This window comes from Aspergillus sclerotioniger (genome assembly GCF_003184525.1).
Source record: "Aspergillus sclerotioniger CBS 115572 chromosome Unknown BO94scaffold_55, whole genome shotgun sequence".
Classification (NCBI taxonomy): Eukaryota; Fungi; Ascomycota; class Eurotiomycetes; order Eurotiales; family Aspergillaceae; genus Aspergillus; species Aspergillus sclerotioniger.
Window position 1 is genome coordinate 20,755 of NW_020291045.1, and position 25,036 is coordinate 45,790.

General features: G+C 45.3%; 8 protein-coding genes across 8 annotated transcripts; 2 read left to right on the forward strand and 6 right to left on the reverse strand.

Moving 5' to 3' along the window:
- Window positions 1-5: 5 nt before the first annotated feature.
- BO94DRAFT_504594 (uncharacterized protein) lies at window positions 6-1,141 on the reverse strand. The gene is made up of 2 exons (XM_025609513.1): window positions 901-1,141; window positions 6-842 (listed from the first exon to the last, which is right to left on the reverse strand). The coding sequence occupies exons 1-2, from the start codon at window positions 1,067-1,069 to the stop codon at window positions 115-117; spliced, it is 897 nt and encodes a 298-aa protein (XP_025461524.1). The 5' UTR covers window positions 1,070-1,141; the 3' UTR covers window positions 6-114.
- Window positions 1,142-1,762: 621 nt separating this feature from the next.
- BO94DRAFT_540761 (protein-L-isoaspartate O-methyltransferase) lies at window positions 1,763-3,422 on the forward strand. The gene is made up of 2 exons (XM_025612986.1): window positions 1,763-2,130; window positions 2,350-3,422. Exons 1-2 carry the CDS (start codon window positions 2,029-2,031, stop codon window positions 2,974-2,976), a joined length of 729 nt encoding a protein of 242 aa, XP_025461525.1. The 5' UTR covers window positions 1,763-2,028; the 3' UTR covers window positions 2,977-3,422.
- On the reverse strand, window positions 3,256-4,895 carry BO94DRAFT_479874 (DnaJ and TPR domain protein; the record flags this gene model as incomplete). Its single annotated transcript, XM_025608768.1, has 2 exons — window positions 3,256-3,846; window positions 3,918-4,895. 2 exons carry the CDS (start codon window positions 4,893-4,895, stop codon window positions 3,256-3,258), a joined length of 1,569 nt encoding a protein of 522 aa, XP_025461526.1.
- Window positions 4,896-5,277: 382 nt separating this feature from the next.
- Window positions 5,278-6,762, forward strand: BO94DRAFT_570320 (putative mitochondrial translation release factor (RF-1)). Its single transcript, XM_025614797.1, has 3 exons — window positions 5,278-5,415; window positions 5,481-5,647; window positions 5,700-6,762. Exons 1-3 carry the CDS (start codon window positions 5,313-5,315, stop codon window positions 6,678-6,680), a joined length of 1,251 nt encoding a protein of 416 aa, XP_025461527.1. The 5' UTR covers window positions 5,278-5,312; the 3' UTR covers window positions 6,681-6,762.
- BO94DRAFT_570321 (putative mitochondrial tricarboxylate transporter (Ctp)) lies at window positions 6,569-8,509 on the reverse strand. Its single transcript, XM_025614798.1, has 9 exons — window positions 8,326-8,509; window positions 8,209-8,263; window positions 8,135-8,155; window positions 7,945-8,076; window positions 7,720-7,867; window positions 7,356-7,613; window positions 7,256-7,291; window positions 6,991-7,140; window positions 6,569-6,935 (listed from the first exon to the last, which is right to left on the reverse strand). Exons 1-9 carry the CDS (start codon window positions 8,356-8,358, stop codon window positions 6,878-6,880), a joined length of 891 nt encoding a protein of 296 aa, XP_025461528.1. The 5' UTR covers window positions 8,359-8,509; the 3' UTR covers window positions 6,569-6,877.
- Window positions 8,510-10,086: 1,577 nt separating this feature from the next.
- Window positions 10,087-16,791, reverse strand: BO94DRAFT_561483 (DNA repair protein SMC6; the record flags this gene model as incomplete). The annotated part of the gene is made up of 15 exons (XM_025614220.1): window positions 10,087-10,761; window positions 10,946-11,542; window positions 11,599-11,671; window positions 13,146-13,243; window positions 13,291-13,339; window positions 13,392-13,531; window positions 13,673-13,747; window positions 13,835-13,910; window positions 13,964-14,620; window positions 14,679-14,944; window positions 15,011-15,095; window positions 15,149-15,708; window positions 15,766-15,993; window positions 16,045-16,564; window positions 16,619-16,791. The coding sequence occupies 15 exons, from the start codon at window positions 16,789-16,791 to the stop codon at window positions 10,087-10,089; spliced, it is 4,272 nt and encodes a 1,423-aa protein (XP_025461529.1).
- Window positions 16,792-17,915: 1,124 nt separating this feature from the next.
- Window positions 17,916-19,668, reverse strand: BO94DRAFT_479854 (M20 family dipeptidase; the record flags this gene model as incomplete). The annotated part of the gene is made up of 5 exons (XM_025608767.1): window positions 17,916-18,099; window positions 18,163-19,280; window positions 19,346-19,413; window positions 19,472-19,503; window positions 19,637-19,668. The coding sequence occupies 5 exons, from the start codon at window positions 19,666-19,668 to the stop codon at window positions 17,916-17,918; spliced, it is 1,434 nt and encodes a 477-aa protein (XP_025461530.1).
- A 381-nt stretch (window positions 19,669-20,049) lies between these two features.
- Window positions 20,050-21,257, reverse strand: BO94DRAFT_504617 (mitochondrial 54S ribosomal protein mL58). Its single transcript, XM_025609514.1, has 2 exons — window positions 21,024-21,257; window positions 20,050-20,955 (listed from the first exon to the last, which is right to left on the reverse strand). Exon 2 carries the CDS (start codon window positions 20,865-20,867, stop codon window positions 20,262-20,264), a length of 606 nt encoding a protein of 201 aa, XP_025461531.1. The 5' UTR covers window positions 20,868-20,955; window positions 21,024-21,257; the 3' UTR covers window positions 20,050-20,261.
- Window positions 21,258-25,036: the final 3,779 nt, after the last annotated feature.

Here is a 25,036-nt window from a genome sequence, read left to right on the forward strand (position 1 = left end):
ATCAGCTTACATTACAAATTTCAACTGGTGTCGATTGCATTCTATACCAAATATACAACCTTCATCTTCAAACACGAATCACCATGTACATACATGTCGAGCCGTCGTCTGCCGTTAAAGTCCAACCTTGTCTTTCAATTGCTGGGTCTCTTCACGGCTCAGTCCACCAAGTTTTCCCCTTTCCAGTTGTAAGAGTATTGGTGGGTTTAGCGTTTTCATCAGATTGGTGAGGAAAACATGTACTGCAGGAGCCATGCCATTTATGTGTGATATTCTTTGCGGAGCTTCTCTCGTCCCATCGGGTGGAGGATCGATGGGCAACCGAATGTAACTCAGGTATTCGGTGTTTGCCTGGCTTATTCCGGAATTTGAAGTTTTGCGCAGGCGCTCAATGACACGGTGTACACATTCCCTATACCCATCCCGTGATCGGTTACCAATCGTGCGGCACTCGCTCAATGCAGCTTGCATTATTAATTTTGTAGCAATATCAGCGTGTCCCTCTGGCAATCTATTTTTCGAGGCATGGCATAGTGTGATGAATCTTTCCAACAAGTCATAGGACCTGTTCAATACTAGGGGCCAGCCATTGCTAATGTAGGGTTCGTCGTCCCTGGGGGGCCGACGCAGGAATGATGAGCGTCTTCGGGCTTCTGTTACGGGATACTCGACCCGGTTAGTTGTGCGCTGGATTTCTTGCGGCAGTTCGGTGGTAGCCGGCGCTCTACTCTGTTCCAAGAGCCTGTGGTCATCACTAAATATCTGTGCAAATTCTAGAATCTGGATCTTGATATGTATATCCTGAGAGAATAGGTGTGCGTGTAGGAGTGCAGCCCTAATAGCTGTAAATTGAACGTCAGTATTTCTCACTCGCTGCCGGATGTATGGTGGGATTCATACTGTCGATGGTGTTGAGGTTCCAACTGACGTCCCAGTCACGGGTCTGCTGTCCCTCGGTCTTGGCTTTTCCAGAGCACAGGACTAGGTCAATGGTGACACACAAAAGATAATCCAGTATCATCAGGTCTACCTCTATTTGGGTATCCGGGTCTGCCGTTTGAAATTCCATTGTGAGGGGGGGCAGGGATTTGGCAAGGAAGCCATTATGTTCGGTTCATGACAACTGCGCAATACTAGTAAGGTATGTACTGGTCACTGTTCCCATTCCTCCGTCTACGGGTATTGACAGGACATACTAGCTGCAGTCAGGCGGACCTGGGAATTCTCAATGATCAGTTAATTACAAGCCAAGAGTTGGCGGACCAGGCTGCTACCCGCATGACTAAACGCTTCTAGCCAATGGTGAGTGATCCAGGGGTGGCTTACTTAACTCTGTGCTTGAATAGGACCCGGTGTTAGGTACATCCATCGTTCAAGTCCAAAGGCGATCAATTCATCGGGAGTTGAGGTGGTCATAAACTGAAAGACTCTGAGTTCCAGAGCACAGCCGTACGGCCGTACGGCCGTTAGTCATTGCAGGAGAGCACAAAGTATCAATGTGTGCTCTTGATGTGGCTGATGTGAATGTGAATGAAACATATATATCGGTTTACTTACTCTGTATATGAGTATAAAATAATGGCAAGGGGTAATGATTTCAGCCCCGATGACCTATTCCACAGATTAACCTGTACATGGTCCACTCACAGGCCAGTTTTGTTTACCACGTGCAATACTTCGTGTTTATCTATATCCTATTTTCAGATGCAGGACAACGCGCTCCAATACCATTACCAACACAGGGGGTTATGGGCACACACGTGACTGTATGAGGGTGGACGTTAGCATGGCGTCATATATCTACACAGTAAATACTTAAGCTACCCCAATTCAATATGAGATTCTGCCACGTTCCGACAGCAGCATCCCTGTTTGCATTGACAATCCCAGACACAAGTTTGGGAGTCCAGGCATATTTTCCTGCTACATTGGCTTAAGGTAGGGGAAGCATCTGTGTGTTGCATGTTAAGAAAAGTGCCTATAGGTGCAGCCTTATCACCCACCAAGGTCTCGCGAAAGTCCACATCGATGGCGTGGTACTGTTCCGGCTCCACGAATCGCGAGCTGATTGAGAACTTGTCCAAGACCGGCCTGATAAAGAATGAGAGAGTGAAGATGGCTATGTTATGCGTGAGCAACTACCACCCCCTGGACACCTCAGGACTACATGTGTCTCGATTTCATGCGCCCCCCCGAGAGAAGACAACCCCCCTCCCCCTTCCACCCCAGGAAAGAGCTGACATCCCTCACCTCCGCCCCAAGAGTCATGCATCCTGCACCGGATGGACAGGGCCAAACTAGAAACTTCTTCCGTTCTTGTTTGGACTGGTTTTCTGACCGAGACACAAGGTTGACCGCGCCCATTACGCGCCCTCGAGGCCATATTCGGACTCGCCGCAGCCCATTGGCCATGGGGCAACCATCTCTGCACCCCATATGCATGGCCATGCATGTGAATACCTCATCAATTTCCTCAAACCCGGCTCGCGCGTGTTGGACATTGGGTCTGGCTCGGGCTACCTGACTCATGTCCTCGCCAACCTCGTCATGAGTGCTTCCCCCACGAACGAAACCAGCGGTCAAGTTATAGGAGTAGACCACATTCCGGAGCTGGTAGAACTAGCACGCGAAAATATGCGTAAATCGAAGCAAGGGCGCAGTTTCCTCGAGTCTGAAAGTGTTAAATTCGTCCTTGCTGATGGCCGCCTGGGCTGGGAAGAAGGTGCGCCGTACGACGCCATTCACGTTGGCGCAGCCGCCGAACAACTCCATCCTACGCTTATCGAGCAACTTCGCGCCCCGGGGCGGATGTTCATTCCTGTTGATGCAGACGATGATGAGGGTGCTGAAAGTAGCCTTAGGTTGAGTGGTGGACAATATATCTGGGTAGTTGATAAGAGAACGGATGGATCAGTTCACAAAGAAAAAGTATTCCAGGTTAGCTACGTTCCCCTGACCGACCGCCCGGGAACCTAAGGAGCGTGTTTGTCTGTTCTCTTCCCTGCTGCACTGGAAACGACAAAAGATAGCATCAAGCCGGTTTTCTTTGATCTGATGTACCCAATTCTGAGATCTCAAGATGGTGTGTGAACATCAATATTCAAATCAGGATTACCAGTGTTGGAGGATCGGGATATGTCTATGGTACAAAATGCGTGGGGAGTCTGTCCAAAAAAACCTAATGGAACAAGGCGAGACCCTGGAAGAACAAAGCTCAGAATGTCTCTTTTGATAGTCGTAAGTCCGAATTTGGACTCAGCGAAAAGGAAAGCCACCGGGGAAGTTGAACCCTTGCCCCGAGAACTTGAACTGTGGGCCGCCTTGTTGGAAGAAGAATTGTTGTCCACCACCTTGCCCAAACGGGCTTCCTTGAAAAGGCCTGCCCCTTTGTGACTCGGGATCATTGGGGTCATCGCCATTGTCGTATCGGGCTCGCAGTTCAGAATCGGAGAGTACCTCGTAAGCTTCATTGATAGAGGCCATGTTCTTTTCAGCTTCCTCCTTAGTGACGCCCTGGGAAATAGCCTTATCAGGGTGATGCTGTTTCGTGAGTTGCCGATAAGCGCGTTTAATTGTCCGATCATCCGCATCACGGCTGACACCCAATACTTTATAGTAGTCCTTCTGCTTGGAGCGTTTCTGTAGCATATGGGCCTTCTGTAAAAGCGCCTGTACTTCCCTAGAGCCGGAGTGGTGTTCTCTCGCTTGATTTAGCAGACTTATAGCATCATCAAGCCGGTCCTCGTCAATAGCAGCCTCACTCTTGAAGAGGAGCCCTGCCAGGGAATGCGGATCAAAATCCAAAGCTTGAGAGCAATAAGAAGTAGCCCGCTTTGGCATTTGCGCCTGTGGGTATACGTATAATTAGAAATGCATTGCAATAAGGATTGACCAGCGGGGGATAAGTGCCCACAAACCTCACGGAAAGCTTCGCAGGCCTGTTCGACCAGTGTGGCATAAAGGTTGTTGGGGGCCGCTGGATGAATGTGACCAGCTTCTTTTGCTTGCTCGACATCTCTCTGCACATCATTAAGGAGGCCGCTTTCGTCACCAGCGCCAACCAGCATATTGATGGCGTTGTTGTATTTTCGCAAATCCACGGCATCTTTCAGTTTCTGCAACCGCTTTACAAGCTGTTTCTCCCTGCGATAGAGGCGATTGCATGTTTTTGAATCGGGATCAGAATGTAGACATTTGCGAATCTGTGAGATACCGCGGTCATTGTCTCCCAGGGCATAAAAAAGGGTCGATGATATCTGTAGATAAGGCTCTAACGAGCTTGGATATATCTGAAGAACGTGAAGAAGATCGCTGATCCCCTGTTCCATCTCGCCCGTCTCAAAGCGACAATGTGCTCGAGCCCGCCGCAGGCTTAGCGACATGGGTGCTTTGGACAGAGCCACATTTGCTTGGCTGACGCAGAAATCCCAAGCTTCACGGTTTTCCGCTTCAAGCGCGGCTGACGCAGCATCACGCGATTCCTGAAGTTCCTGGTACTCGGGAGCAGATTTCTTACCAGCCTTAGCAAGATCATCCAGTGCACCCGCCCAGTCAGCAGAATTGGCCCTAAGGCGTGCCCGCTGTAAAAGAGCGCTTTCGAAATCTGGCTTCAGTTGCAGAACCCGGTCGAAGTCTTCTAGAGCCAGCGAGCTCTTACCCAGGGACAGATGTGCTGCACCTCTTTGAAAAAGCGTCAGGTAATTCGTTGGATCTCTGGCCACAGCTGCATCAAAATACAGCAAGGCCTCGCGGGGGGAGCCCCCCGCAAGGTGTGTTTTCGCAGAAGCAATTAAAGACGACAGTGGTGTGTCGGGGGATATGTGGGAAGACTGCAGACTATGAACAGCCGATAGAAAGGCCAGAAAGACCGTAAGAGAACACAGAGATAGGAGCATTGTGTTTTGCCGCCGGCGAAGCACTAGAAATTGGACGCTGACGATGAGGACAGGGGATGACTATGGCAAGATTATCATAGTAGGCTTGAACTTGTAGCCAGTATAGAATGGGTAACCGAGAATGGACGTGAAGGAGCGTGAGGGACCTTGGAGAGGTCAGATAGTGATTTACATATTATCAATGCCAACGACAGCCGCCAGGACACTTTCATTGTTCGTCGAAGAGGGGGGTGCGGTTGAGAGAGGAGGCTCGACTCACGATTACTTCCAGTCTGGCCTTTACAACAGCCTTACATACAGTAATATTACCGGGGTTTATCCGGTGTATCGCGATGTTACCGGGTACCCGTACTTACACTTCGCATTCTGATCCTACCAGAGGCAACAGCTGGTCCGACAACTCCTGCACGTTAGAATATGTTCAACGCTCCGTGGGTATGCCCTCGATGTTTTGCGCGGTCTGTTGCTAGGATTGGTTCCACTCCACGCCTGTTTCTGCAGCGCCGGGGCCTGAAGACAGGTTTGCATCACCCTCATGCTATTTCTGTTCAACTTAGAACTGGAGACTGACGCGACCTGCGCTAGATTCCGGTCTTTCACCAGCCTTATTGGCACGCGCCCGTTCTTTATCCAACGAGCATTCTACCTTGTCCGCACATTTGGCAGAGGTCTTCGATGCGAAACTAGCGAAGCGAGTGGGTGAACTTGCACCTATTGCAAGCACCTTGAAAGAATGGGATCATGCGAATAATGTGCGTGGTTCCTAATGCTTCTGTGCATTCGGCTTTGGTTGACAGGTTGCAGTCTATAGCAGAATTGCTGTCCCTGCTTGGTGACCCCAACACGGATTCCGAGCTGAGGTCTCTTGCGGTGGAGGATCTGGAAAGCAGCAAAGTCGCACTGCCTACTATAACGGATAATTTGAAAAAGGCCCTTATACCTCGCCATCCCTTTGCAGATCTCCCGTGCTTGCTTGAAATACGCCCGGGTGCTGGGGGAGATGAGGCGGGTCTATTCGCTTTCGAGGTATTGAGGATGTACATCGCATTCTGCTCACGTCGTGGCTTTCGATATAGCCTTCTAAAACAGGAAGTCGCAGACGGCCCTTCCGAAGATCGTCTGAGCGAAGCGGTACTGGAAGTAGCCGCAGATGGGGCTTATAACATCTTGAGAACCGAGTCGGGCGTCCACCGAGTACAGAGGGTTCCAGCTACGGAGGCCAAGGGCCGCACCCATACCAGCGCTGTTAGTGTGATGATTCTTCCGAGTTTTCCAGAGACTGGAAGCGGCCTCGACAGTTCACTCAATTTCGAGGACCCAAATAGTGACTATTATGTTGATCCCCAAGAGGTCCGCACAGAGAAGATGCGAGCCAGTGGCGCCGGCGGTCAGCATGTAAACAAAACAGAATCAGCCATTCGGCTGACCCATATACCGACGGGTATTGTTGTCTCGATGCAAGATTCACGGTCTCAACACTCCAATCGGAAGAAGGCATGGCAGGTCTTACGGGCGAGATTGGCTGAAGCAAGACGGGAAGCCCGGGAACAGGAATTAGTTGAGCTAAGGAGAGGGGTGATGGGAGGTGTGGCTCGGATGGGACGTGGTGACAAAATCCGAACGTATAACTACGGTCAGAATCGCTGCACGGATCATCGCAGCGGCATCACCTTACACAACCTAGATGGCATTCTTGATGGAGGCGTGGGTTTAGAAACTGTAATGAATAGTGTACGGACATGGCTCGTCGACCGTGATATAGCCGCCATGACTGCTGAGGAATGAGTCAAAGAACCAAATGGCCGCGAGCTCAACAGTGATAGTGTTTTTGTATAACCCATGAAAACAGCCATTCGCTCGTTAACAGTCTAGATACATGCATATAGTATGGCACACAATAGTTTAGTACCATGCATTTTGACAAGGTTAGAAGAAAATACCTCGTCTCATAATGTTTGGTATCCACTGCTGACTGTTTGCAATCAGATGTATCTCCTTTCGGGGTCAAAACTATCCAATGCATCCATTGTTTTCTCGTACCTGCGAGATGTTAGGCCTGTACACAGTTGGCAATGAGGGTCGTGTGGGCACGAACATGGTGAACACTATGCCTCCGCTAATTATCAATCTCGCTAGTCGTGGGACGGCTCCGGACCAGAGGGTCAAGACTCCCTCGTCCTTGAATATACGCGCTGCGCAGACAAAGCTGTTCTTATAGTTCTTGCTGGCTTCTAGCGATTGCATTCTACTGCCGTATCAGCAGCTACATGCATTTTTCCTTTTTCCATCCTTTCTGTTCTTTCTTTTTTCTTGAAAAGGGGGATAGAGAACGGTGGTGGACTCAGCCGCTCGATACGTACCTTGTCTTGACAGTATCAAGAGGTTGTGTAACATAACTGTGCGCAAGTAGATCAGCATAATGACCACGAGAGGTATCTAAGGGGCGTGGAGTGAATCTACACAGTGATAAGACCTGCAATGCCCCCAAGAGCAAATGTACTCGCGGTTCCCAATTTCTCACCCGGGGCGACGTGGCCCTGGGCCATTTGCTTCAACATTGTGTAGCTTGAAAACCGCACTGCCGAGTTGGCAGCCTGCCGCGCAGTTGTAGGAATAAAGCCCTGGAAGAATCCCCGAACACCTCGTTCCTGAAAGATGACCTTACTGCCGTGTAAAAACCCACGCATGCGAGGGTTCTGCGATTTGCGATCATCTATTCTGTAGCATTTACAGATATGGCAAGGAGTCAGTACTATCCATACAATGCACAGCAGATGAGTGCTAGCCTGAAGAATAGGATGATCGATGTCTGGGGTCAACGAACAATTGCGTTTTAATGCTCTCAAAAGGAGTAACTGCCAGCAGAGACTCCGTAAATCCCGCTCCAAATCCCGCGATAACAGTCCTAGGTCCCGAAATATGGCCATTTTCATCCTGCAATAGCGATTTGAATCGGTCGAAGGCGACAAATCCTTTATCCAAGAGAAGACCCCAGCATGAGCCACTACACGACGCGAGACTCTCTCTGATAGAGTAGGATAGAACTCACGGATTCCTGCCTTCAGGGAGTTCCCTATAATCAAAGTGGTGCACCCAGCGTACCATTGTTTTCCAAACGGCGGCCATGGCAGTTTCTTTGCGTCGGGTAACCTGCGGTTGAGCTGGGATCGGGTTTTCGCAACTGGATGTATTGAGTATTACACGCCGGTAGTGATGGCTAAGTCTGATGTGTGTCTTACATTCAGCTGGATAGGTAATTGCTGTTATTGATTTAGCGAATGATACTGTCAACAGACATCAGAAAATGGGTTACCAATCTCGACTGCACCGGCAGTAGACCCTGCGATAATGGACCGCAGGCTGCTGGGCTAAGTCTTCATTAGTAAAGCAATTGGTGGGTGGGCAGGGCATTAAAAGGAGTACGGCAAACCTTGGGTCTCTGCTCGTTCTCGGAGTTTGCCATTGATGAGGTAGTACCGTAGTAGTTCTGCAGACCAGCGCGGAAGCCTGTTGGTTGGCTATTCGCTCGGAAATGTTGAGTACGGAGTACTTCGTAGTTCTAGTCATGCGAATACGGGGTTCGGTGAGAGCAATTCCGGCAAAATCCACCCGGTACGCGGGGTAAGTTATCAGTTAAGTTCAAAGCCAATAGATAGTACCTAGTACAACTGTATATAATAATATTGCCCTGTGCTCCGGAACGTCCATATATCACTGCTCGGACCTACCACTACGTTTCCCAGTATATCCATTGACCTAGAAATGGTTTTGGTGTTCTCCAGGGATTGTGAATTGTCATTCCGCCACACACTACTAATTACATCGTAAGCTTGGATATCGTGGTGTCTGATGGTTGACAGAAACCACAGCGGCATCTAATTCTCCCTGGACCTTTTTTTTTTTTTTCGCTGCCCCCACCCCCTTCTTACTCTCTGTCTCTCTTTCTCTCTCTTTTTTTTTATTTTTATGGTTTTTTCTTTTCTTTTTTTTTGTTTTTCTTTTTTTTCTTCCCCCCTTTCAGAACCAGCCCTCTTGCAACATACACCACAACCACCATTCAATCCATATATTCCTTCTTTTCCTTCCTCATCTCCCTTCTTTTCCATTGTGATTCGGGCGCGACCCTATGTACCAATGCCCATGGAGCTTTGCAAAATCATCATAGTCCCTCATTGAGTATATGAGGCAGATTCCAACATGCCTACTAACTCAAACAAAGATCAACCCAGTGTTGTATTTCAGGGATGCCAATCGACGGGCGATGATGAATCTGCCCCGCACATTTTTGACGATGGTTGGGCGGCGAGATGATCGACCGACAGTATGCGACGCCTGAAAACAGGACCCGTGAAGTTGAAATATGGCCTAGGTGAGCAAACCACAAAATCGTAGTGAAAGCCGTGAACGCAGAGCGCCAAATGCAAATTCCAAGTCACAAATAACACGACGCGCAGACCATTATACGCATAACTGAGCCATGATGCATGGGCGGAGAGGGGAATTTGTGATTCGTAGTCGCGTAAGGCATCTGCAATGACAAGAAAGCCCCGCGGCTATAGGAATCGGATCGATCGATAGATATCTGCCTGTTAGTAAAAAGGCACCCTCAAACGCCAAGGCGAAAAAAGAAGAAAAACAAAGTCGAGAATGCCCGAAAACGCCGTGAACCCTACATCGGATCATCTGATGCAGTGTCGAAAGAAGATATGTACATTTGGCCGAAGCCGAAGCGAAAGCACGATCACTAATCGTACCAACAAGTGCCGGGGAAGCCAAGGCCCCAAACTGGTGCACTCTTTTGAGAAAGGGAGAAAATTAGAGAGGCATAGGCGTGGATGACGATAAGGGAGAAGAGCGGTAGCTGAAGAGGCACAGGGAACGAAAAAGATGAGAGTAGCACGCAATATAATACATATCTCCCAAACGTTACCATAGGTCATAGTTGATATGAAACTAGGTGAGGGAGTGCAAATTGATGACAAAACGGATGCGGTTGTAAAATGTGCCTTGAAACAGAGAGTAGAAGCCACTCGTAACTTGTTGTTTCCAAACAAGTGGAGATCTCTTGAAAAAAGAACGAAAAGAACTTCGAGTACAATAAAAGGGCACAGAGATGAAGGACAGGGGTAGGAAAGGGGGCGGAAAAAGAGACACAAAAGCATGTGCTCCGGCTGCTGGTCTGGTAGTTGATTTAAGACACTTGTGTGGGATGGGATTTGCCGCTTGACTGCCCTTGAGTGCCGAACTTGGACTCGTTTTGCATGCTGCGGCGCTGACCTTGTCCTCGACCTCCCCGATAAGAGCCACGACCCCTGCCGTATTGATATTGCCCACCATTCATATGATGGTTGTGACGACGTTCACCATTGTTCAGATTAACGGCTGTGTTGGTGATCGGAGGTTGTGAGGGGTTAGCGATAGGGCGCGGAATAGTGTCCGGCGAGTCATACACATAGAGTTTCTTGTCGATATTCTGAGGAATTGGTTGAATTTCAGTTCCAAGCTCTTGCTCAATTTTGTACAAGTTGAACCGATCTTCCCAATTTATAAGATTGATAGCAAGACCGAGATGTCCAAAGCGGCCAGATCGGCCAATTCGGTGGAGGTAAGTTTCGGCGTTCTTGGGGAAATCGAAATTTATGACAACATTGACGGCTTGAATGTCAATACCTCGAGTTAACAGATCGGAGCAAACAAGGTTACGGCAGACGCCGTTGCGGAAATCGTGAAAAACTCTGTTGCGATGTTGCTGAAGCATCCTTGCATGCGAATAAAAGCAGGAATATCCTAGTTCCGTTATCTTCTTCGCAAGTAATTCAACACGGTTGGTAGAGTTGCAGAATATTATCGACTGGTTGATTTGTAGCTTCGAAAAGAGTGTGTTCAGACAGTGGACCTTCTGCTTCTCCTCCACGAAAGCATAATACTGCGTAATTCCGCGAAGGGTGAGCTCGTCCATGAGATTAATTTCATAAGGGTTGCGCATGTGTTTGTCCTAAAATTTATCAGTACATCCACGGGAGATGATCAGGGCTTTTTGTATTACATACTTTAAATGATTTGACAATCAATGGAAAAGTAGCACTGAAGAGCATGACTTGGCGGTCTTTAGGATGAAACGATAGCAGTTGCTCGATAACTGGCGTAAACTCGGGGGATAACAATTTGTCGGCTTCATCCATGACGAATGTAGGACACTCAGAGAGATCAGCGACGCCTTTGCTAGCCAGATCCAGGACTCTTCCTGGGGTTCCAACAAGGATGTGGACTGCGTCGTTTAATCTAATAATGTCATCCATCAAGCCAGTACCTCCTGTAGTGACCATGACATTGATGCCCAGATGTTTTCCCAAGGTTTTGCAAACATGCGATGTTTGAAGCGCCAGTTCCCTCGTAGGAACAAGAATAAGGGCCTGTGTTTTGGTGCTCTTGGGGTTTATGCGCTCCAAAGTAGGGATAACAAAAGCTGCTGTTTTCCCTGTACCATTCTTGGCACGCGCCAAAATGTCTCTGCCTGTGAGGGCGACTGGTATCGTCTCTTCCTGGATTGGAGAGGGCTTTTCAAAACCAGCCTCGAATATACCCATCATCAGTTCACGTTTGATGTAGAAGTCTTCGAATTCCAAGCCTTTCGTAGCGGTCACATCCTATACTGTGTCAGATTGCGACCGACAAATACCGATCGCTATGAAGATAGACAAACCTCGGTTTGCGGTCTTGCATCTTTGGCAGGGACATTTAATTGCTCCTTCCACTTTGCATCCGAGCTTGCATCCCTTCGAAAGGTTTAAAGTTAGCTTGAATATATGGAACAATCAGCATATGACAGTGAATGTACCCTAAAGCAGTGTTATTCAGCTGAGAGGCCAAGGCGTCGGTCATGGTGGTATATTATAAAAAGAGGTAAGATTGGGGATCAGGCTGAGTAGGCTGATTGTTCTCTCTCCGATTAAGCTGTGGCCGGAGACTAGATAGCGAGGATGGGTAGACACAGAGCCAATGTTATTCGAAGTCTGCAAGCAGATTAGACAGAGTAATCGTGGGATTTTGACGTGAAATCAGTACTGTAAACTGGAAGGATGGTCGACAAAGCCCAAAGGTTGGGGTAAACAACACAGGGTGGTAGATGACTTGGCTGCGAAGCTTATCCGGCCGTTTGTTAGGACAAGATCGCTCGGAGTCGGATAGATGAGTTAAGTATGGATGAGAAGGAGCAATGGAAGTATGTAAGGAGTCTCTGGTGATTGAGTCGTCAAAACTGAAAACTTGACGGCGACTTGAGGTGAAGTGCTTGAGTGTGTGGGCGGTTTGGTTGGAAGTCAAACTCGGGATGATTGAACTGGGTGCCCTCCGATGTAGGCTACGATACAAGCAATGAGGACGTATGAGCGGCCAGTCTTCAATTTCAGGTATTGGGGGATGTTGAAAACTCTTGATTGATAAAGTTTGGTCACACTGAGAGGAAGGCGAATGGCTTATCGTCGAAGTGTGATGTGGGAAATGATGGAAAACTTCAATGTGGTGGTGGGAGTGGTGAATAATACGGATCATACACTTTAATACGGGGCAGCAGCTTCCGCAGCACGGTCATGTGGTAGCCTTACTTAGTACTGAGAGCACCTACTCCGTAACCCGTACACCGTATATACTCTCACAACCTAGTACTCCGTACTCTTCCTAGTTCCTAGGTGCTCCGTGGGTTGTTGGGGCAGGGCGCCCTTACCGCCTAGCTGGGCCCCATCTATCTAGTGGGTCGGCTCACCTCCGGCCTCCAAATACCTAATCTCAGTTCAATGGGCTGAGCGATATTCGTGACCAGACTTTTAATAGTGAGACTGTGCATCTTCTTTAACTGATTGAACTGTTTTCCAAGTGACGGAGGAGCCTACGTCATCTCTACATCCTATAGTCTCAAATATAAGAATGGCAAGAGGGCTAGAATAAGACTAACAATCACCCATTTTGCCAAGGGTGAAAGGACTTGTATCGAAGTGCCAGACAAATTCTAGAAAATAGAAGCATTCATAGTATATCGTTGATACAGTGGCAGGAAAACAGATAGGGATGAAGCAGTGAAGTCAAAAAGCTGAATAAAACAACCACGGGCGAATAGAAGATCAAATCGTAGCAACCACAAAAATTTACTGTGGAAACGACAGTCTTGTCTGGCCCCTCTCTGGTTCTGCTAACCTAGAATGAACATGTAAGTTGCAGTCCATGCAGTTTATGTAGTTTGATGCATATACGTACTCCTTTACACAGACGTCAGGCGCCAGCGTGATCTCTGCCCTTGATCCGGGTGTAATGAGTATGAATTGCCGTCCTATTGACCGTCTGGCAGCGAGCATCTATTGCTTCATCAGCAGACCTCCAGCAATATGTCTGTCCAACATACAAGCATATCAATGGCCATTTTCCTATTGATGTGGTCCATATACACATCACTTTTAAGTTAGTGTTGGCTGGGTAGAATATTGGAGGCACTCGGAGACTTACAATTCATCCAAGCAGCGAATTGGGGATCCCATAGCCTCCCAGAGTGCCAATAACAGGCATACCTGAGAGAATGACTTCTCACCTCCGGAGAGTGTCTTTGCGCCACGACCAGCGCTGTCTTTCGTGATATCGGGTTCCACCTACAGAGTGTGCTGTCAGAAAACCTCAGCAAGAATGACGGCCAACAACACACATACTTGTAGATCCAAAAGCTTGCCCTCATGGTCAGTTAGAAGTCGGCCGCGGAAGCTTCTTTCACTCAAAAGGTAGGTAAATTGTGCTTTGGCACGGGATGAAATGTGCGACCTAAAAATCACCCAGCGGCCTTTACGGAGTTTTAGTGTTGCCTTGAGCACCTAGTTCATAACATTAGCAAGGGAATTTTTTGCCAAAGAAAGGGGAGAGTTTGCTTGTACTTCAGCCAGTAATCTAAACTCCTCAACTTGCTTCAAAGCCCGGTCGTAGGCTTCCCTGGCCCTCGCAACCTCAGCAAGGAGTTCGTCACGAGATGCTCCCAACCTAGGCTTTCATCAGCGAGACGTTCTTGTTGACCGATCGGTTATGGTGCTCACTGTTGGTCATAGCGCTTTATGTCGTTATGGAGTCTTTCAAGCTTTTTATCCAAACTGGTCGCAGTTTCACCTTCATCGATTGCAACCCGCGGAGAGACCAAACTCGCTTTTTCGCTGAAGTCAAGGATACGTGCCACGACCTCCCCTCGTTTAGTATGGATCCTATCCCTGTCTCGCCTGATGTCGTCGATTCTTTCAACTGCTGTATTTTTATCACCTATTCTCTTTCGACGCCTGTCATTAGCCATACGCTCCTCATTCTCGGCGACCCTAAGCTCTTCTTGTATGACGGTGATCTCGGCCTCTTTGGCCGAGAGCTCTTGCTTGATCGTTCTCAATGTCTTCATCATAGCATCCATAGCATCTGCGCCGTCCTTCAAGGACCCTTCATTGAGGCGCTTCTCCTCTTCAGCCTCTTGGAGATTAGTCCGAAGCCCATCAAGACGTCCGTCTTCGGGGAGTTCTCTATCAAGAGCATCGGCAAGCTCTTCAACACGGTCTTCCAGTCTCTGCGCCGTGATTCGTAGTTCGTTTGATCTTCGCTCATGTCTGACACGGGCTTGCTTGCAGCTTTCCAGCCGAGACCGAGCAGACTGGAGCTCTTGTTCTTGACGACTGAGGTTGCTCTTAAGGTCCGCCACTACACCCTGTTGCACTCTGCAAAGAATATTTTAGCGCTAGTTGTATAGTATGAAGACACAGCAATGTTGATTACCTAATTTGGGATTCTAGATCGGACCTCATTCGGGGTGACCTATTGTAGGCTGGGACTGGTGCTTGGCTTGGTTCGCCTGTCCGGCTAAAGGAAAGATGAATACCTCTGCGTCTGTTTGTTTGATCAATACAATAACACCGTGCCACATTTCGAGGTTTCTGTCCATCAAAGAGGACCGAAGATGCTTCTTCAAGATTTTCAATGAGTAGCATCTGTTCTATTTTATGGTTGATGATCAACTGTGAGCGGGCCACGTCGTTGTCGAACTAGAAACCCATTAGATGACCTTACCGCTGGTTAGAACCCTAGAATAAAACACTGACCTCAAGGACCCGCAAGGCTGTGTTATAATGGAGATCCGGTTCGTTCGATGATGTATCGATGCGTTCGCCGTCCGCTATCAAGACAGGACACGTACTTCCAGCATTGTTAGGAATGTTCAGGTATGGTGCAGACCTGGATATGCTTACTAGCCGATATTTCTCATAATCTTGCCAATTTTCATCGAGTCTTCAGGAGTAAGTACAACGAAGCTGTTCAACGTCGAGCCAAGCGAGTTCTCGAGGATCGAAGACCATTCCGGCCTAAGCAGGCGCACATAGTGACCAAGAGGACCAATTGGGCGTCTAGTAAAGGACCTGTCTTGTTCGATTGCTTTCAGGAGAGCCGGCATTTTCTCGTGGAAACCCGAGTTTTGAGGACCTCCTTCCCTTTTTAGGGTCAACAAGAGCGATTCAGCCTCCTCAACATCGGCTTTGAGTTTAGTGAGTGGTACCGCGGCTGACTTGACTTCCTTTTCAGCTTCATTTATCTCTTGGATCAGACGGTTAGTATCGCTTCCGTGCTCCTCACATTGAGTACGGACTTGGGAAACTTCTGCTTTTGCTCGCTCGAGTTCCTCTTGCTTTTTCGTATAGCTCCCTCCGCTAATTTCAGCTAATCGTCGATTCTCTTCATCAATGCTTTGCTGAGTTGTAACAATTCTCGTTTCTGCTGCTTTGAGGTATTCTCTGATCCGTCGTTGTTCGGCCTGTGAATTAAAATTAGTGAATCTCACATATGAACATGAGGCAATTACTGATCATACCTGCAGTTCATGGCGCTCTGTCATCTGCGCATCCCATTTCATCTGAATTTCATTTTTTTCACCATGAACCTGGTCCTGCTTGGCCGTAGCTTGGCGAACATCTTCAGCAGCGGCTTCAGCCTCGCCTTCAGCCTCTCGTATAGCAACATCAAAATTGCTCAAATTAGCTTCCGCGACGGCTATCTCGCTATCCGCCTTAAGAAGTTCTTCGTCCAGGGAATCCCTCATCTACTCGCAGTCAGATATGGAGTTTGAGCATTGAACCGAAAGGCGGTTTACCCTTTCTTGCTCCTCGACCTGAGCCCAAGCCATTTGACTCCGAACATTCCTGATTCGGTTTCGCAGAGAATCATGTTGGTCGGATATGTCAAGTTTTCGCTTCGCTGCTTCCTTGCGACTTTGCAGGATCGCAATGTCTTGTTCCCGGTTTCTTAACTTCTCTTCGATTTGGTCACCAGATTCCTCAATTAGTCGATAATCTTGATCGAGTTGCTCAAGTTGGACACCCTTCACAAAAAACTTATACTTCTCACTAGGGCTTGATGTGCTAAGAAACTGGCGAGCCATATCCTGAGAGAGAACGTTCATCGGATTGTCAAATTGCAAGGTGAAGTAGTCAATGATGGCGTCGAGCTCTGCCTTCTTGGTAGACATGATTCGTCCATTTTCTGATTTGATTTTGAACCCACTTGTGCCATTTTTGGAAAAATGGCGCTCTATAGTAATAAACTTCCCATAGTCATCCGGCATGTAAGCGCCATCTCCTTGGTTCTTGATTCGCACGACGATGGTGGCGTTCCTTGACAGCAATTTCAGAATTTTGCTTTAACCAAAGGGTATTGGTATCACCTACTCCTTGCCTTCTTTGATAAAACTTTTCAAACTCTGGCCTCGATTAGTGGCAGATGCTTTACCGCCTAAGCAAAGAGTTATAGCCGTGAGAACTGCACTCTTGCCACTGCCGTTTTTACCCACGATAAAGTTAATCAAAGGTCCTAGATCGACGTAAAAATGGTCATGGCACATGAAATTGTAACATTCAACGCGCTGCAATATGCCATGCTCGGCAGGTATATTTGGTTCATCGGTAGTGAACAAATATTTCTCCTGGATGACCTGCGTAGCCCGTAATTCAAGCTCATCCTCGTCATCATCGAGAGCCTGTGTAAGCGAGCGCACTCTTCTTTCTTCCTTTCCGTCATTGCTCGCTTCCGTGCTCCCCTCTGAAACAAGGGAATGAGTTCTACGAAGACGTTTTGGCTATGATATCCAGGTTAGTAACCGCTGCATATGGGACAAAGTTGTCACATACGAATGGTGAAGAGCTGGGGTTACTCTCCTCGCTCGAGTCCACAGGCTCCAGATGCGCCTGCGAACGTTTCATTGACGGCATCGGGGAAAGGCGATTGAGGGACTCAAATCGCAAATAGCCATAGCATTTATTTTAAGCAGGACTGGGCAGGTGAGAAGGTGCTGAAGATAAGGAAAATAGAGATAAAGAAACAGCAAATCCCTCTTCTTACCACTGGTTGGATGTTAGGCCATCGAGTCTGAAAGGATAGTACATGCATCTTTGTTCCGTGTTTAACGGCTTATCGGCCATTGATAAGTCGCGTGATCGCGTGTCACCCCTACACGTGACGGACGCGGAATACTGGCAAATAGTCTAAAATTGACCCTGTTCGGCACTAAGCATTCCGCACAGGCAGCCCGACGCTCCATACATCATGTACATAGTGCATGTTTCTCCCCAAATGCGCGCCAAAACAGGTTTTGCGGGGTACGAAAGTTGTCTATCTCGTGTATTTGAATACTGTTTGGATTTCAAGCCTGATCGATCCTTTTTGATATGGTATGGATATCTCGACCGTCTGCGATGCTCCATGGCCGACTGCCATTTTCTTTTACTTGAGAACCATTTTAAGATGTAAATCATTCTGCGCTCCGAGACAATGCAAATAGTTTGGTTGCTTGAAGAGAGCACTTGGGTTTTTGGATCTTTCCTGATCTCCCAAGTGCCCCCGAAATCTGTCCAGAAAAGGGGGAGAGATCCTTTCACACAGTAATGCCTTGCCGCGATTGAGATGGGAAGTAGCTAAAGTAGAGTCAACCTATGGGTAAAGCCTATGGGGTGTTGTTGGGCTAAGCGCTCAAATGTCCATAGGCTCTTCTGCAACGTAGTGTAAATACGCTCCCAGCAGCTTGATTCCTTCAATGTAGTTCCTCTTATCAAGCTTCTCGTTAATTGAATGAGCAGCATCAGTTGAGCTTCCCATTGGCAGAAGCAAGACATTCTTCCCTGTTGCTTGTTCGAAGCTCAGTGTGACGGGGATGCTTTGCATATGTCAGTTTTCCCATCATATGTAGCATGATAGCCATAGGAATTTAAGAACATACCTGCCGCCTTCACGGGTCATATCTGGTTCAACGCCAAAGACTTGTTTCACTGCTTTGCTTGCAGCTGCGAAGTTCCAATGCTTTGGGCTGGCAACCCACCATTTCCCATCATGTTGAAGCCACACATCCAACTTGTTCTTGCTGTTCAGTTTGGCGAATTCCCCTTTGATGTAATCAAAAACAAGTTTGTTTACATCCTCACTCTCCATATTAGGGACAGTTCTGATCGAAAACTTGCCAATGACCTTTGCCGGAATTACAGTTTTAGCGCCAGGAGCAGAATATGCGCCTTCAATGCCGTGGATAGATAGAGATGGGTATCTCCATCTTGCCATGAGAGTTCTTTCTTTGGTGGCATGGATGCCAGTCTCACTGCCCAATGATTCGTGGAGGTTGTCCATGGTGTAGCTGATACCTCCATACAGGGACTTCTCTTCTTCTGTGAGGGGCTCAACAAGATCCATGATTCCAGGGATCAGGATATTACCCCGAGGATCAACAAGTTTAGAAAGGACGTTGACCAGATCAGTCATCGGCTCGTGTGCAGAGCCACCGAAGACCCCGCTGTGCAAGTCCTGCGCGGGGCCCGAGACGCTAACAGAGTAATAGTTGCAGCCTCGAAGCCCGTAAGTCAAACAGGGTTTCTCAGTTCCAAGCCAATAGTTATCCGAAATGCAGACTGCATCCGCATCCTTGAAGAATTTCTTGCTCTCGGATTGGATGAACTCTTCCAGGCCTTCCGAGCCATACTCCTCCATTCCCTCGAAGCAGCAGAGCAAATTGACAGGAAACTCAACGCCAGCTTTCTTATGGGCTTCGATCACATTCAGCCAGCCTAGAACTGGGCCTTTATCATCCGTGCTTCCGCGTCCGTACATTCTTCCTTGGCTATCGACCGTCAATTGGAAAGGCTCTGTCGCCCAGCCATCTTCTTTTAAGGCAGGTTGTACGTCATAGTGTCCGTAGACCAGAATAGTTCGCTTGTTTTTGTCATTACCATAACGAGCAATCACAACGGGAGGAAGATCAAGGTGCTCCTTTCCAGGTTGTTTGCCCAACGGTCTCTGTTCCACTTCAGCGCCCAAGGATTCAAGCTCAGACGCGAGAAAATGGGCCATCTTGTAGAATAGATCGATAAATTAGTTAAGTGCCACTTCGTTGGATATGGATTTGCATCATATACCTTGAAGACATCCTTTCTATTCTCATCCTGCGCGGAGATAGACGGGATAGCGACAGCTTTACGCAGACCTTTGGCATATTTAATTATCTCTTCCAAATGGAAAGAAATTGGGAAAGCATAACATACGGTCAATGAAAGAACCAGACAGATCGTCGACCCTACGCAGAAAACCACCCGAATACTGTCAGTCAGCCAATAATGATAGACTGTTCAGATATGCAACTTTGATATTGTGAAAGCAACAGTAGAGAGAACAAAACAGAGTGTGCAAGAGGTGAGGCCATGGCTTACTGCTTGAAAAAGGGTTCAAGTTGCGGTGCCATTGTCAGATCACTGATGTTTCCGTAGAGTGAGCGGCGTGAAGATAGGTAACGTGTTTGGTGAAGGGAGACAGTTCGATGTGCCCGGGTATTCTTGAGGTGCAAGGGAGATGGCAGATATAATCTACACTCCCTACTACTAAGCGACGTTGCAATGCGACGGAGGGGGAGGGGGAAGAGGGGCATTTGTGCTGTGGAAGATAATCGAAGTAACCTAATTTGCCTGTTGGGTTTAAGACAGGTTTACCTAACAGTATTCTCGCTATCGTTCGGTTGTCCGAGGTACCTGCCCCGAGGGCCGTTACGGGGCGCAAATAAGCGCCCATAGCCTTGAAGGACCACCCACCCCTTGCTACTTCCCTGATAAGATCCATATGAGGTTAGGTGCTAATAAATCCACTGCACATTTAAAAATACAATACATTTCCAGTACTAATGACGCTAGAATACATGATTTTATAAAAAGATTGAGCTCCAGTATGAATGTCGTGGAAGTTATGGAGTTTGGTAAGCCCAAGCTACAATGCAAAACAAAGCGAGAAATAGATAGTGTGCTTGATGTAATGGCCAACGGGGAATGAAAGCTAGTTAGGGCTTTACTGATCCCTTCCCCAGGTCTCCTTTCGCAACTGTCGGTCTTCTCTAGCCATCCGACGTTTTGAGCCCCATCTCGATTGCACTGCTTCCAGGACTCGCTTTTGAATTTCTTTCTTCTGAGAACTAGCCTCACACACCAGTGCAATGAACGTGGCGGAACAATCGAAGCGCTTGGCCAACTTCGACCGACTCCACGTCATGGGATCGGTAGCTCTAAGCCGGCGAATCTCTCGTATGTCCGACGGATTTAGGTGATATTTCTTGTCAGTCGACGCCCTGACTGCGGGAGGAAGCGACTGAGCGTTATTGTCAATGACCGACGTAGTGCGTAGGTTTCTCCGGATATCATCGGAAGGTAAAAATTTCGTCGGCGTGTGGTACACTGAAGGTGCGCTGGAAGGTGGATTGTAGATGATGTGGTCCTCTTGAGGGTGGCTCAAAGAAGAGCCAAATGAAGCATCAGGTTTAACACGGAGACGCTGCTTTGTGCGCCGGTATGAAGACTGGTTCCGTTGCAAGCCTAGAGCAACGCACTCAAAAGGAGAGGACAGAAGGAACGGAAGGGTCAGAAGAGGCCTCCTGGGAGCTGTCAGGCGATTCGCCATCACAACCAGAGTCCAATCCACTGGTGTCCTGTGACGATAACAGATGACCTATACAGCTGGAGAAGGAACTGATTGTGCCAGATGCGACCTAGTGCAAGGAAAGGCAGTAGTAAGTAACTATATTTATAAGTAGGAGATTTAGGGAGGAACGCATACAACAAAATGCCGGATGGAGGTTTGTCGGGGAGGTACCAAATGAATTTGGCGTCGACTTTTTCCGAGCTCCTAGTCTCGTGACCCTGTGACCGTAATAGCCTAACAACTAGTCTAACTATTTGCATATACGAGTGTTTTGATACAATACATAGTCCATACAGTCTCTGACCTTCACCTTAAACTTCTTGAATAGTAATTGCTAGGAATTTGCTACTCTATCTCGATTAATGTGAAGTGGCAACTTTTGTATTCAGCTCCTGATCCGCATCCAAAGTGTGGTTAAGAATAATAGCTAGGAAATCGATACACAGTAATCGCTCGTACCTTCCCTGGATTCTGCAAATATTAGTAATCATAGGTCACTAGTTAGTACTACTAGCGGATTGCAGCGGGTTGCAGCTCGTTGTGGGCTGAAAAAATGTTGAGCGTGGTCTTAAGTCCTGCCACTTGTCTGACCGCCTGTTTTAGAGCTCTCAGTGTTCAACATTCTTAGTATTTTAGACTATAATGAGCTTTATATCAGGACTTTTGGAGTATCTTAAAGATTAAAAGTAATTAGAGTATATATATTAAAGACTCTTATCAACAATTCTTTTTTTTCTAAATTTCATACTGAGTATCCTGTATCATAGACTTTATGTAACATCATTATAGTTAAGGTGGAAAAGGATTGTTCCGTGTTTATAGTCATGGATACTATCTAGATATTCCGTATTCTTATGCCACGACTATCTATGTCTTCGACTGGTGATATTCAGCCTACATAAACAAAATACATGACCTACATGGTGGCTCGGTCTGAAATCTAAACAATGGAATATATATAACGAATATGTTAGTCTTGGACTTTCAAGCTTATAAGTCAATCATTCATGGACATGATTTATGGGCACGTGTCGCCCTTCCTCCCAACCCCTCTCAAAGGTAAATAATCCCAGGCCTCTAAATAACATACAACTTCCACATGTTGAATGATTGAGTGTTCGGGTGTTTATATCATGCCTTCACTCTAGCAACAGCATCCAACGCCTGCTGAAACCGATTGTTAAGATCCGATGCATCTTCCAAGCCAACACTTATCCTCACCAGGCCCAATTCGACACTGAATGAACTTGCCTAAACGAGTAGTTTCAAATTAAACTGAGCTCCCGCACTATTGTGTAGAGGTTGGAGGTGAGTGGGGTGTTCACGTACCCATTCTAATTGACTATAATGTGCCAATAAAGTGTAGGGGCAGCTAGTCATACCGGAGTTAACAACAGTCTTACCGCCCACCTATCAGGGATATGAAAATGACTTACCTCAGTGTAAAATTAGGCAATTGCTATTTGGACTGCACGTAAACTAAATGGACTGCACAAAGTGCCTGTATTGGACTAGCGCCGGCCCTACCCGCCCATGCTAGATGATAAATAGTAATTATAGTTATATAATATCCTCTTTTTTTATGGCCTCACTTAACAGGGCCTTTGGTAGTTATATAGTAGTGTTACAGACCCCTGCTAGCCAGGTTACTAGCGGAGCGGACTCGTTAGACAGAAAGCGACGACAAGGCAAGTCTCGGACAAGCAGTAACTCTTATCGAGTAAAATCCTGGTCTGAGTAATGTCTGGAGCAGCATTGTGTTACATGATTATCTACCATCAGTTCTACTATTAAAGATATATATAAGATATACTGAAATCCAGGATCATGATTAGATTAATCCTTAATCTATCTTAGATAGTATATAATATGGTATACAGAGGATAGGATATAAAGATACTCTTTTATATACTTAGCTAGTTCTGTTCTTCATGCTTAATACAATCATCTTTAAGTAATTATATGTTTAGAAACTTAATAATAATACTTATCTATACTTACTTATAGATAGCTGCGCGGCACTATCTGACCTTACTTCTCTTCTCTTATTCAGGACCAGTCATCTTTAAATAATCATCAGTCTGACACTACCTCAATTCAGTTCAAAGATACATACACCAGTGAAGCTAAGCTAACAGGAACAGGAAGAAATAATCTTAGGATTTGATATATTAAGCACCAGTCAGTACAAGTATTACTAGTGATAATTGTTTATTATATTAACTACTTCGAACTCATCGCGCGTCTTACAGCAGCAGGGCCTGACAACACAAGAACTGATAAATATGGTTAGTTATAAGAAAGCATCACTATCTTAGAATAACAGAACCAGTTACTTAAAGATTGCTTAACAGTTAAATCTGTTAAGGTCCAACCACCGGAACCATTTAACAGCAATTGAGCAAAGCTCAGGACTTTCTTGACCCAGTTAGACTTATATCTTAGCATGAACAAAAAGAAGCTCAGAAACAAGGTTAATAAAATTCTTTTTATATCTATCTATCTGACTGAAATAATATTTAATTAATTTAAACCATATATCTACAAGTATCAAGAAAAGTCAGTAAATAACCAGGATAATAATATAAAGCAAATCTTCACCAGCTATACCAGATTCAAGTAGTATCTTAAATAGATATTTAGAAATATTAATATAGTATATAATATTAAGTAAAAGTTATAATAACTCAGATAAACTAGATTAATATCTAAATATACTTCCAAGATTTTGCAAGTTACTAGTCACCTGGACTAGGATAACAACGCCTATATTATATAATTTAAAAAAGAACTTAAGATAGAGATCCAAGAAAAACTCATCTAGTAAGAACAATCAAGCACATTATTATAAATAATCAAAGCAGTAGTTAAAATCAATGATAAGTTATATAAATATAATATAAAATAAAGAGAGGGCTGATAGACTAGCGGGTCTATATCTTAATAAAATAACTAACCAGATTATAGAGCCAATAACAGAAGATCAGTATAATCTAAGAGTTTAGGATACAAAGATCTTTACAGACTGAAACTAATGGAGCTAGATATAGCACAGTATCAGACTTAATAAAATAGAATATCTAAGAAGGAACTCAAACAGCATAAAAAGGACCGTTTATACTTTAGCTATAACAAAGTAAGTCACCAGTTAAAAAACTATAGTCAGAAACAGTAACAGCCTTAGAAATAGTTAAAAACTATATATAAAGATCAAGACAGAGAAGCTTATAATATTATCATTATTCAGTAGTAATTACTGCTTTTTAGAGTATACTTTATTACTAATAAAAAACTAACTGTAAAGATAATATATATAAAAATAATATTATTATTAATCTTATTACTTGTTCTGCTGTTACTACTGCTATTATTCTTACTAATATTTTCTTTAATATTTTAAAGATTATTTCTTCTTCTTTTTTATATACTTTGATACTGCTATTACTTTTTTTTATAAGTTTAAGTATGTTATTATTTTAAATAGAGTTATTAATTATTACAGTTATTTCTAGAAACTCTTTCTGCATTGTTTTATTGATTAATAAAAGTTTTCAAAAGTGTTTTCTTTTTTTATAGTTAATAAATAATAATATATCCCCATCTATACAGTTTTAAGCCAAGGTTTATAGTTATAATTTTTATTAAAATTGATTTAAATCTTCTTTACCTGTGAAGTTATATATCAGTTTAATTTGTACTGTTTTTCTAGTTATTTTATTTTACTTGCAAAGTCTTTATATTTTTAATGTACATGAAGAGCTTCCCAGTATTATTATTTAAAAAGTATTTAAGGTATTTAATTAGATATTTAATTTATATATTCTTAGTCTTTGTTTACATGATAATTATATTAACCTGCTATTTTTATTTTCTCTTAATCAAAATTAATGATAGATAATATTAGATTCTTAGTTTAGTTTTATAAGATTCTAGCAGTGAAATATAAATTACTAGATATAGATTCTTATATTTTAGTAGTAATTATAATTTGTATAACTATAAGCCCTAGATATTAATAATTATAAAAGAACTAAGTTAATAATAATCTAACTTTATATTAGACTAGATTATTATAATATTCTTTGCATGTATTATGATTTCTTAATTAATTTGATAAATTTATTTTATATAACATAATAAATATTATA